Source organism: Coregonus clupeaformis, chromosome 26, assembly GCF_020615455.1.
Source record: "Coregonus clupeaformis isolate EN_2021a chromosome 26, ASM2061545v1, whole genome shotgun sequence".
Classification (NCBI taxonomy): domain Eukaryota; kingdom Metazoa; phylum Chordata; class Actinopteri; order Salmoniformes; family Salmonidae; genus Coregonus; species Coregonus clupeaformis.
The window spans coordinates 1,584,069-1,597,454 of record NC_059217.1 but is presented as its reverse complement, the minus strand read 5'-3'; the positions used below and the strand labels follow the sequence as shown (position 1 = coordinate 1,597,454).

The window sequence follows — 13,386 nt, the reverse complement described above, 5'->3', positions numbered from 1 at the left end:
ATGCTGTAGAGGTTCCGAACCGATGATGATGTATGTTCTATTTTTGCTATAGTGATGAATTGGAAATAGCCCGTTCAGAATTGCTGTGGGCTCTCCATTTATATCCAAGTTGGTTCTTTACTCATTTAATGAAAGTTATGCGTAGCAGTTTTATTTAAGTCCAGTTTGAAAATACATTTTAATAGTTGTGTGCTGCCATTTGCTATTTTTGTGAGGAAATTTTTTTTGGGGGGAAAATAATATTGTTAATTGTACATCTATAAGATGTTCTTACGGATTGTATCCCCTACTACCCATCTCCACTCGGCCAAGATCGTCAACCATGATGCACTTATTAGGATAGGATATAGGATAAGGTGGCCTTCAGATTATCGCCATTGTTTGCCTGTAAACTGCTGTTGTCTTGAGTGTAGGGTTGCAAAATTCCGAGAACTTTCAAAGAATTCCCACGTTTTCCAGAAATCCCGGTCGGAATATGCCTGGAATCAGGTGGGAATAAGCAGGAAATATGGATATACCCAAACTGGGATTTCTGGAAAACTTGGGAATTTTGAGAAAGTTACCAGCATTTTGCAACCCTAATTGAGGGTGAGAGTCACAGAACTGAGAGTATAGGTTACAGTTAGTTATAGAGGCCCACATTCACAGCAGTACCACTGAGCAAAAGGTTTATGTCATCATCATTCAATAGTATGGAAAGATTTATGACTTATAAAACATGGAAGAAAATAACTTTTTTATCAAATACTTTTATTGCTTTGTTTTATAATAATACATGTTCTATATTCAGAACCAGGAAGACACAGATGTAATTATTATAATAAGTAGTTTATTTAAAGATATAAGCTGTTGACTCAAGGGATCTTGTGTGCATCTCGAATGGCACACTATTCCCTAAATAGGGAGCAGGGTACCATTGGGACCGTTCCCAGGCCTGTTCATGTGTGACCTTTTGACCCTTGACCTCTTTCCTGTGTCTGTGATAAATGAACGCTGGACTTCTTCCATATTATCATTCATGCATTTTGTAAAGATAATTTTTGTTTCAGTAAATCATTTTTGGCTTGCATATGTCCTGTATTAGTGTTATTTGTTGGTGGTTCCATTACTATTTAATTACACTGGTTAACAATGTTTGACATGCTTATGACAATTATGACTACAATTTGCAGTAAATATAATCACACTTTCGGATACCTTCAGAGCTTTACAAGATAATACTTCATACCATTAAATCACAGTAGTGATAGTTTTACTCCATATGGAGGTAAATGTGTCAACTGAATGATTCCTGTCCTAAGATAAGGTCATACAGTGCATTCGGAAAGTATTCAGACCCTTGACTTTTTCCACATTTTGTTACGTTACAGCCTTATTCTAAAGTGGATTAAATAGTTTTTTCCCCCCTCATCAATCTACACACGATACCCCATAATGACAAGGCGAAAACAGGTTTTTAGATTTTTTTCTAATTTATTACAAAATAAACACAGAAATACCTTATTACATAAGTATTAAGACCCTTTGCTATGAGACTCGAACATGAGCTCAGGTGCATCCTGTTTTTGCTTTGTCATTATGGGGTATTGTGAGGGGAAAAAACAATTTATTCCATTTTAGAATAAGGCTGTAATGTAACAATGTGGAAAAAGTCAAGGGGTCTGAATACTTTACAGTAGCCCAGCCTTTACAAAAATAGTGGTTGTCATATATTGCTCTATTTATGAGTTGTACCAGCTCTCACACAGGTTGAATGCCATTTTTGTGTTTAGCAAGCATTTCTCATTGTTTTTTAATGCAGGCAAGAACATGAAAAGTGCTGGAAAGCCTTATGAATTTATGATTCTCTTCCCTATTTCTACATTTCTATTTGAATCCAATGATCTGATATTCAAGTCGCAACAATGTGGCTTCTTTCCACCCACACAACTAGCTACATTGTAGCAGAGGGGCACTGATGTGAAAAATATACAAAATAAAATGTGTAAAGTGGTTGTCCCACTGGCTATCATAAGGTGAATGCACCAATTTGGATAAGAGCGTCTGCTAAATGACGTAACTGTAAATGTTAATTTGGCGTATCAGAGATGTTCCCTCCCACTGTGTCAGTCAGTGTTGCCAATTTAGCGACTTTGTCGCTATATTTGGCGAGTATTCAGACCCCTCTAGCGACACATTTTCAAAAAAAGCGACTAGCGACTTTTTCTGGTGTTATTGGAGACTTTTGGAGACTGACGTGAAAGCACGTATCGTTCTTACTCTTCTCAACGAGCAGCGGGTGCTGCCGTCAGGCCCCACCCCTGTCCCAAAGCACTCACAGGCGGCACAGTATTCTTGCAGCAGTCCCTCCCAGCTGCAGTCAGAGCAGGAGATATTCACCCCTACGCGTCCAGACTGCAAATGAATCGCGCATGCGGGATGCCGCGGTTGGCTGATCCCGCCCTGGCTTACATTCAGGGCTGGATGTAAATGTAAAACATAAAAAAAAACAAGAATAGACAGAAGAAAGTTCATTTGTAGTTCTAAACATATTTAGGGTGTTTTTTACTCACTTTTTGTCTCTCCTACAGCGTCCATCACAGTTACATGCACATTGTAAACTATTTCAAATTGTGAACTGTGCAAATTAGGTGATGACGTCTTTAGCGACTTCTAGCTGTCAGTGTTTGGGCAACTGTGTTGTGTGTGTGCGCTGATAGCAACTGTACAGTGACATCTATTTACTTTTTGAGGAGGGTTCCACATACACTCGCTGCTGGATATCAATTTGAAATTGACACTGGAGATGGATAGCTAGCTTGCATATAAAGGCGAAATGTTTATTTTAGCTAGCAGTCACTTCGGCGACATCAAAGAAACGGTAAGGACACAAAAGGTGTCAGTTAGCCTAGTGCTAGCTAGGTTCTGTACTGTAACCAGCCATGCTTCATTGCTTAAGCAGTAGAATGTGATATAATGTAAAGTAGCTACCGGTATTTAACATATCGACAAGCCTGTGCAATACATTTCTGGTCTTGCGCTGTGTTTCTGTTCATTGTATGCAATGCTGTCAGTTTAGCTAGCTAGCTGGCTTAGCTGTCCCTCCATGTCCAGATATGATAACTTACTTGACAGCCACCTAGCTCACTGAGCTATAATAACAACGACCTATCTGGGCTGGCGACCATCGTGGTGCACTGCATGGACGTCACCAGGACCTGGCTTTCGGGACTGATTTTGGGTCAGCCCCGAATCTTTTGCGCTGCTTCAATGGTGTAAAAAAAGATATAGTCAACTGAATGCGCCACGTAGTTCATAGAGCTGTGGTTAGGTGACACTCCCGAAGTCATCCAACCGGTATAATCAGGGGTGTACTGCTGCTGGTGCGCAGCAGAGCAACGCTCCGCCACTTTTCAGAATGGTGCTATGTCTCGCAAGATCACTTAATTCTTAATTAGTATTCAACATAACAAACCGAATATAATAGCATGATAATATCAGGCTACTATTATACCAAAAACATGTAAGTTCTTATAATTTAGGATGATTGTGCTGAAATGTTGAATTGTTTTTCTCAATTCGATTATTTCTGCAGGTTAGCCACCCTTACTTACATCATTCAAGAAGATCGAAACGCATTTTCCATGAAACTGACTGGTATCAAATGGTTGGCATGCATGCAGCGTGGACGTTTCCCCTGTAAAACGTGAATACCTATCATTCACGATTGACAGTGATGATGGCCTAATTTATAATAAAGTAGGCCTAATTTGGTGTTTTAGGATTTTAAAAATAGAACATTTTCCCTTAGCTACTTACCGTATGTCAAATCAAATCAAATCAAATTGTATTTGCCACATGCGCCGAATACAACATGTGTAGACATTACCGTGAAACGCTTACTTACAGCCCTTAACCAACAATGCATTTATTTTTTTATAAAACAAGTAAATTAAAACAACAACAACAAAAAAGTGTTGAGAAAAAAAGAGCAGTAGTAAAATAAAATAACAGTAGGGAGGCTATATACAGGGGGGTACGGGTGCAGAGTCAATGTGCGGGGGCACCGGCTAGTTGAGGTAGCTGAGGTAATATGTACATGTGGGTAGAGTTAAAGTGACTATGCATAAATAATTAACAGAGTAGCAGCAGTGTAAAAAGATGGGGTGGGGGTGGGGGGGCAGTGCTAGCTGTTCAGGAGTCTTATGGCTTGGGGGTAGAAGCTGTTGAGAAGCCTTTTGGACCTAGACTTGGCACTCCGGTACCACTTTCCGTGCGGTAGCAGAGAGAAGTCTATGACTAGGGTGGCTGGAGTCTTTGACAATTTTGAGGGCCTTCCTCTGACACCGCCTGGTATTGAGGTCCTGGATGGCAGGAAGCTTGGCCCCAGTGATGTACTGGCCCGCACGCACTACCCTCTGTAATGCCTTGCGGTTGGAAGCCGAGCAGTTGCCATACCAGGCGGTGATGCAACCAGTCAGGATGCTCTCGATGGTGCAGCTGTATAACTTTTTGAGGATCTGAGGACCCATGCCAAATCTTTTCAGTCTCCTGAGAGGGAATAGGCTTTGTCGTGCCCTCTTCACAACTCTCTTGGTGTGTTTGGACCATGATAGTTTGTTGGTGATGTGGACACCAAGGAACTTGAAGCTCTCAACCTGTTCCACTACAGCCCCGTCGATGAGAATGGGGGTGTGCTCAGTCCTTTTTTTTTCCTGTTGTCCACAATCATCTCCTTTGTCTTGGTCACGTTGAGGGATAGGTTGTTATCCTGGCACCACACGGCCAGGTCTCTGACCTCCTCCCTATAGGCTGTCTCATCGTTGTCGGTGATCAGGCTTATCACTGTTGTGTCGTCGGAAAACTTAATGATGGTGTTGGAGTCGTGCCTGGCCATGCAGTCATGGGTGAACAGGGAGTACAGGAGGGGACTGCGTGGCAGATGTGTTGTTACTTACCCTTACCACCTGGGGGCGGCCCGTCAGGAAGTCCAGGATCCAGTTGCAGAGGGAGGTGTTTAGTACTAGGATCCTTAGCTTAGTGATGAGCTTTGAGGGCACTATGGTGTTGAACTCTGAGCTGTAGTCAATGAATAGCATTCTCACGTAGGTGTTCCTCTTGTCCAGGTGGGAAAGGGCAGTGTGGAGTGCAATAGAGATTGCATCATCTGTGGATCTGTTGGGGTGGTATGCAAATTGGAGTGGGTCTAGGGTTTCTGGGATAATGGTGTTGATGTGAGCCATGACCAGCCTTTCAAAGCACTTCATGGCTACAGACGTCAGTGCTATGGGTCGGTAGTCATTTAGGCAGGTTATCTTAGTGTCCTTGGGCACGGGGACTATGGTGGTCTGCTTGAAACATGTTGGTATTACAGACTCAGTCAGGGACATGTTGAAAATGTCAGTGAAGACACTTGCCAGTTGGTCAGCACATGCTCGGAGTACACGTCCTGGTAATCCGTCTGGCCCTGCGGCCTTGTGAATGTTGACCTGCTTAAAAGTCTTACTCACATCGGCTACGGAGAGCGTGATCACATAGTCATCCAGAACAGCTGGTGCTCTCATGCATGCTTCAGTGTTGCTTGCCTCGATGCGAGCATAGAAGTGGTTTAGCTTGTCTGGTAGGCTTTTGTCACTTGGCAGCTCGCGGCTGTGCATCCCTTTGTAGTCTGTAATAGTTTTCAAGCCCTGCCACATCCGACGAGCGTCAGAGCCAGTGTAGTACAATTCAATCTTAGTCCTGTATTGACTCTTTGCTTGTTTGATGGTTCGTTGGAGGGCATAGCGGGATTTCTTATAAGCGTCTGGGTTAGAGTCCCGCTCCTTGAAAGCGGCAGCTCCACTTTTTAGCTCAGTGCGGATGTTGCCTGTAATCCATGGCTTCTGGTTGGGGTATGTACGTACGGTCACTGTGGGGACGACGTCATCGATGCACTTATTGATGAAGCCAGTGACTGATGTGGTGTACTCCTCAATGCTATCTGAAGAATCCCAGAACATGTTCCAGTCTGTGCTAGCAAAACAGTCCTGTAGCTTAGCATCTGCGTCATCTGACCACTTTTTTATTAACCGAGTCACTGGTGCTTCCTGCTTTCGTTTTTGCTTAGGCTGATGCATTGCATGTATATTCTAAAATGATTCTATTCAATAGGCTTCATGTCGGTACCAACTTTCATTCAGAAATTATGGCTAATAATATATATTTGTTAATGGTAGGCTATCTAAAAATAGTTATAATAAATGTAATGGTCAACTGATAATTCCAGCACCGTTTTGATTGGGACAGCGTCATTGCACTGCTTTGAGACAAGCATGGGAACTCATGTTGATAAATCATTCGATGTCCGATTTTTGTTTTCACTGAATCTCTGTTTGGATATTTGGTTACAATTAGGCTGGGAAATGTTAGCTAAGTGGAGGTGAGTGCTGATGATCATTAGTCTAGCAATTGAAAGGTACTTTTTTTTGTCAGACCCACAAACCTCTCAGCTCTGGGCCCAGATTCACAAAACACTTCTTACGCAAAAACTTAAGAAGCTTCTTAAGAAAATAAGTTCATAAGACGTTTGTAAGAAGATATTTGAGAAGTTTGTAAGAAAATCATGAAATCTTAAGATATTGTTGAGGAATTGCACTTAGTTAAGAAGAAATTAGAGCCTTGAAAATAAAGTTATTGGAAATGTTCTTAATTCTAAGATAGCTAAAGCCTTGTCTTAAACTCAGGGAGGTGAGAAAATAAGCTAATGAAAGCAATTGAACATGTTTAATTCACTCACAAAATTCATATGAAAGTTTCAGTATTAATTATTTGAAACCCAAGAACATTCCTCAACAATATCTTAAGATTTCATGATTTTCGTACAAACTTCTCAAATATCTTCTTAAAATGATTGTCGATAGGCACCCAATTTAGCTAGCTAGCAATGGTAATCAGTTAGCATATTTCGTACTGAGATTACTGTTCTAAAACATGCCAAGTGGTGCCAAGGCAGGGGGTGCGGTAGCAGAGGAATGCTCAACTCCGTTCTCTTAAATCAAGGCCGAGTTGAGTTTTGATAAATGGTCGCGCGATTTGCTAGCAACAACATTGAGTCAACATCAGACGATACTTAAAAAAATTTAAATTCAGAAAATGCTTGCCCTTCATACTTTTAATAAAATATTTTATCGAATACAACTACTGACTTTTTCCTAATTTGTGTTGCTCAACTGGAGAGGTAGCGGCCTTGACGTTCTGTACGCAATTACGCTGAGTTGAAAACACAAATTATGAAAAAGTCGGTGGTTGTATTGGAAAAAGTTTTTATTAAAAGTATGAATTTGAACACCATGTGGAAGGACTGCGGTTGTAAAGGATAAACATAGGTACAGGTAAGAGTTTTCAGAATTGACATTTTTACAAGTATCAACTGATGGTTGTTGCTAGCATATCGTGCAACCAGTTATCAAAACTCAACTCTACCTCGATATTAGATAACAGAGTTGAGTGGAGTGGAAGTTTTACGCAATCAAGGAACTAAACCTGCTGCTATTCTATCCTGTTCTATTCTAATGTATTATTTTGAATCTCTTCTATAAAACGTGCATTGGAGGTCCATATATTAGATTGTATCCTATTCTATGCTATTATATTCTATACTAATCTTTCCTTTTCTATAAAAAATCCATGCATTTTGAAGTTGAATTTATCCTGATAACAATCAATCCCCTTCACCTACAATGTGGATGGTGCCATGTACAGTAGGAGGTGATGAGAATCATGAAGCCAACCCGTCACCTGCTCCTGGTGCTTTGTCCCATGGTGGTCCTGGGCTTCCTCTACTACTCCTCTGGGAGACTGCATCCCTGGGGCTGGGGACGTAAATCACGTAAGTACAGTATAGCAACTACCCATGTCCTAGACTGAGTGCCAATCTGTTTGTGCTATCATGCCAAATCATTGTTACTCATTGTCATGCCAAACATGTTTATAATGAGTATGATGCACCAAGCTTTGCCCCCACCCCCCACCCAGCATAATGTTTCCTGTCATTGTAGCAGCATGTTTTGTGTATACTACTTCTTACCAGAAGGGGGAGCTAAAAGACTAAGGCAACTAAGGAAACATGGAACTCTGAAAGATGTACTGTACATACAGTAAATTGAGAAATCACGTAACTAAACAAAAAGAAAAATTAACTTTACTATGGACCAAAGATAAATGATATAAAGCATGATAGTATAGAGCTCTGGAGTACCTTAAATGAAATTCTAGGTAAGAAAGCAAACTGTGCTCCATTTTTCATTGAGGTAGTTGGCTCATTCATAACAAACCCCTTTGATATTGCCAACCACTTTAATAACTTTTTTGTTGACAATATTTTGCAAACGTAGGAATGACATGCAAACAACAAATGCTGAGCCTTCATATTCATGCATAACGGACAGAATAATGAAAGACACACACTGTAGTTCTGATTTCGGCAAAGTTGGTGTGGAAGACGTGAAAAAATGGTTGTTATCTATAAATAAGGACACACCACCTGGTACCGACAACCTGGATGGTACATTGCTGAAGTTGGTAGCAGAATACATTGTGACTCCTGTTTGCCACATCTTCAATTTAAGCCTAGAAGACAGTGTGTGCCCTCAGACATGGAGGGAGGCAAAGGTCATTCTGCTATCCAAGAATACCCAAAGCACCCGTTAATGGTTCAAACAGCTGACCAATCAGCCTGTTACTAGTGCTTAGCAAACTTTTGGAAAAAATCGTTTTTGACCAAATACAATGATATTGTACAGAAAACAAATTAAAAACAGACTTTCAGCATGCTTATAGGGAAGGTCACTCAACATGCCCGGCACTGACATAAATGACTGATGATTGGCTGAAATAAATTGATAATAAGATTGTGGGAGATGTTTTGTTAGATTTCAGTGCATCTTTTGATATCATTGATCATAACCTATTGGTGAAAAAACGTAGGCATCATGGATTTAATTTGTATGTCGCTCTGGATAAGAGCGTCTGCTAAATAATGTAAATGTAAAATTTACATCCTCTGCCTTATCATGGATTGACAGTTACCTGTCTAATAAAACACAGAGGGTTTTATTTAATGGGTGAAAAAACGTAGGCATCATGGATTTAATTTGTATGTCGCTCTGGATAAGAGCGTCTGCTAAATAATGTAAATGTAAAATTTACATCCTCTGCCTTATCATGGATTGACAGTTACCTGTCTAATAAAACACAGAGGGTTTTATTTAATGGAAGCCTCTCTAATGCTAATTCGGTTGAGTGTGGTGGACCACAAGAGCAGCTGGCTTGGGTAATTATTGTTTTCTGTTTTTACTAATGACCTTCCACTGACCTTGAATAAAGCCTGTGTGTCTATGTACGCTGACGATTCAACCGTATACACGTCAGCTAAGACAGTTAAATAAGTAACTGACACCCTTAACATAGAGCTCCAGTCAGTTTTTGAATGGGTAACTAGCAATAGGCTGGTGCTAAATATCTCAAAGCATTGTTTTTGGGACAAATCACTCACTCAACCCTAAACCTCATCTAAATCTATTACTTAATAATGTGGCGATTGAGCAAGTTGAGGAGACTAAACTGCAGGGTGTAATCCTAGATAGCAAGCTATCTTGGACAAAACATATAGACTCAATGGTTGCTAAAATGGGAAGAGGTCTGTCCAAGATAAGGCATTGCTCTGCTTTCTTGGCATCTAAATCAACCAGGCATGTCCTACAGGCCTAAATTTTGTCGCACCTGGACCACTGCCCAGTTGTCTGGTTATGTGCAGCAAAGAAGGACATAGGAAAATTGTAGTTGGTCCAGAACAGAGCAGCACATATTGCACTTGGCGAATGTCAGTGGTATGCATGTCAATCTCAGAGTTGAGGAGAGATTGACTGCATCACTATTGGTTTTTGTGCGAAGTGTTGATGGGTTAACGGTACCGAACTGTCTGTTCAAGCAGTTGGCACACAGTTTGGACACTCATCAGTACCACACAAGACATGCAGCCAGAGGTCTCTTCACAGTCCCCAGGTCCAGAACAGAGGCTGGGAAATACACAGTATTAAATAGAGCCATGACTACATGGAACTCTCTACCACCCAAGGCAACTCAAGCTAGCAATAAAATCAGAATAAAAAAAAACAGATAAAAGAACACCTTACGGCACAACGGGGACTGTGAAGAGACACAGACATTTTTATATATTTTGGATTGTATTTTCCATTGTATTGTATAATATACACTGAGTGTACAAAACATTAGGAACACCTTCCTAATATTGAGATGCACCCCCATTTGCCCTCAGAACAGCCTCAATGTGTCGGGGCATGGAATCTACACGTTTTAGAAAGCGTTCCAAAGGGATGCTGGCCCATGTTGACTACAATGCTTCCCAAAGTTGTCAAGTTGGCTGGATGTCCTTTGGGTGGTGGACCATTCTTGATACACACGGGAAACTGTTGAGCATGAAAAACCCAGCAGCGTTGCAGTTCTTGACACACTCAAACCGGTGCGCCTGGCACCTACTACCATACCCCGTTCAAAGGCACTTAAATATTTTGCCTTGCCCATTCACCCTCTGAATGGCACACATACACAATCCATGTCTCAATTGTCTCCAGGCTTAAAAAATCCTTCTTTAACCTGTCTCCTCCCCTTCATCTACACTGATTGAAGTGGATTTAACAAGTGACATCAATAAGGGATCATAGCTTTCACCTTGATTCACATGGTCAGTCTGTCATGGAAAGAGGTGTTCCTAATGTTTTGTACACAGTGTATGATGTCTTTTATTTGTTGTGTTTTCTTTCCTGTTTGATCCCCAGGAAGAGTAGTTAATTGAGGATGCTAATAAAATACTAAATACTAATAATACATCAGGAATGTGAATATGTAAATAGGCTGCATCGCAGATTGACATTGCAGTGATGAGCTCATCTGGACTGAAACACCTTAAAACCAAAAAAGTTGGAGTTGCAAAACTGTAGTGTATTTTAACAAATGCTGTGACATAATACTAATGGATCATCAATCAATAATTTATTTGATGTGACTATACTCTATACACTGTCCTTTTCAGTTGTGTTTGTTATCCCCAGAATGATTTTGAATCTCCAAAGGATGTTTGTTTATTGTCATTAGCAATAAACATACATGTTTTATCACACAATGTAGTAATGCTGGAACCAGCTAGAACTGGTGCCTCTCCTTCTCTATCATGTGCACAACCATTATTTTGTGTATTTGATTTGTGATGGAAAGCTTGAATAACTTTTTCATGTGATATTGTGTCCGTCCTACTCTTTCATAGCATAAAGACAAGCACTTTTGGAGACAAGCATTAGCCATCTAGCTTCTCACAGATTCAACTTGATTCACTAAAGCATTCAATTACATTTGTTGCCAGGATTTAAAAACGGTTGCAAAATATTTTTCTATGGTGTGCTCCACTGAACACAACTTGGGTGTCTTTCTTGTATAGTAATCTTGTTCCCAGACACTTCCACCCAAATGTGCAAAGAGTCTGGTGGACCAATGCGTCAAACTTGGCCTTCGTTAGCCAATACAGAAAGACCAGGAGTTACTCCCGGCGTATAGGCATTGGCTTAATCAGCTTATAGCCAACTTTGAATCGTTGATTTCCCAGGCCTATATGTGTTGTGCACAATAGCCTGGGGATGAGGTTACTTGTAAAGTAACTTGTTGGTACTTTTAGTGGAAGAGGGCAATGTTTCCTCTTTGCTGTCGTTCACCTGTCGTTAATTTGTACTGTCACATTCTCCAGTAAAAACATTCTGGGGGTTACTGTACACAAACCTGTTGATGCATCACCTGTCTCAGTAAACACACAAATGACTGTGAGTGCATCCCAAATGGAACCCTGTTCCCTATGTAATTCTATATAGTGCACTACTTTTGCCCAGGGCCCTGGTCAAAAGTAGTGCACTATGTAGGGAATAAGGTACCATTTGGGACATGAACAAGGTGTTATGAGATGTTAGGGCTAACTGACAGACAGCAGAGGCACTTGGGCTTTTAACTGACAACAGCTTGTTGTAATGGACTAGGTAATTGTGTTGAATAACACCAAGGTGTCTGGGATTTATTAGAATCATGTCTTTGCCTCAACCGAGGAGACTTTTGTTTAGAAATCTTCTCCTTGGCAAGGCTCACTTTCAAATAATTATTATACTGTTAAATAATGTTATTCCAACCTGAGCTTTTCTCTGTGTAACAACAAAATGGTTTAACTTTATTCCTATGCAATTACCGGAATAAGCTAACTAAAGTTATATGTAACGTACAGTAGGCCTACAGCGTAACTACACAGGTATAGAGCATTAAAGTGTTAATGTTTATTTTTTACAGTTATACATACATGATCATTTTTAAAGTTACATGTTTAGGTTAAATGTCTAACTCAGGAGAAACAAGAACAACACTACTCTTCTCTTTCATTCTCTTATGTCCTTCCTTTCACTCTGTCAACTAGCACAGAAGGTCTTTGAAAATACACATCTTTCAAAGCAGAAAAGTATTCCTGTACCTCAGGCATATCAGCATTTGCTAGCAATTTGGGAGAGATGTTGTTTGTTCACCGCTCTCCACAGATGTAGGTTGAGTTTCCAAGTTCATAAAAGGGATGGAGGAGCGAGCCGAGCATGATGCTGGAGGGCTTCTTGTTCTCTGCCAACCTGAGTCCAGGCTTGATTTGAAAATAGCCCATTATGTAAAATCCAAGTAAACGTTTGGAGGTTAGTGCATTTAACTTTTCTTTGAGTCTTTAAGCTTTTTGGCAGACGAGCCAAAGAAAGAAAGTTGAGCAGGCTAATAGGTGTCCTCAAACAACAGTGTGAGAGCAACTCAACTCAACCACCTCACACTCCCTGTCCTGATTTTACGGTACATTTACGCCACTGCAGTGTCACTGTGGGGTAGGTTGAACTTTATTTGATGTGATTTGAGGCTGCATCCCTATACCCTACATAATGCACTACTTTTGACCAGAGCGCTATGGGCCCTGGTCAAACGTAGTACACTACATAGGGAATAGGGTGCCATTTGGGACACACCCCCATCTTACAGCTTGTTCTACAACAACAGATTGTTTACATTTACATTTACGCCATTTAGCAGACACTCTCCTATGGACCCACTACTAAGCAATGTACCTCTCAGAAAATTGTTTGGACTAGGCCGAATGTGTATTATTCACTTGTTTGGACTCCTGAATGTCCAATGATGTGCAAACCAAACCCTCAAACCAATCCCTTCAACTGTGTAAACTTGATTGAAATACTTCTCCTTTTAATCATCCTGTCATCAGTTTCTCCTACTCTGAACAACAAACACTCAGTGTAGTGTTGATCTAAGCCCTTTCACAGCTTTAATTCGTTT

General features: G+C 40.7%; 1 protein-coding gene across 3 annotated transcripts in view; it reads left to right on the top strand.

Moving 5' to 3' along the window:
* The first annotated feature begins 2,670 nt into the window (after nt 1–2,670).
* LOC121540498 (CMP-N-acetylneuraminate-beta-1,4-galactoside alpha-2,3-sialyltransferase) overlaps nt 2,671–13,386 on the top strand; it is a 108,169-nt gene continuing 97,453 nt past the window's right edge. For 2 of the 3 annotated variants that reach the window (XM_041849413.2, XM_041849412.2), the window contains exons 1-2: nt 2,671–2,860; nt 7,723–7,846. In XM_041849413.2, the coding sequence (XP_041705347.1) occupies nt 2,816–2,860; nt 7,723–7,846 (169 nt within the window). In that variant the 5' untranslated portion in view covers nt 2,671–2,815. Of the gene's footprint in view, nt 2,861–7,719; nt 7,847–13,386 lie in introns of all 3 variants that reach the window. The other variant, XM_041849414.2, reaches the window with a different exon arrangement.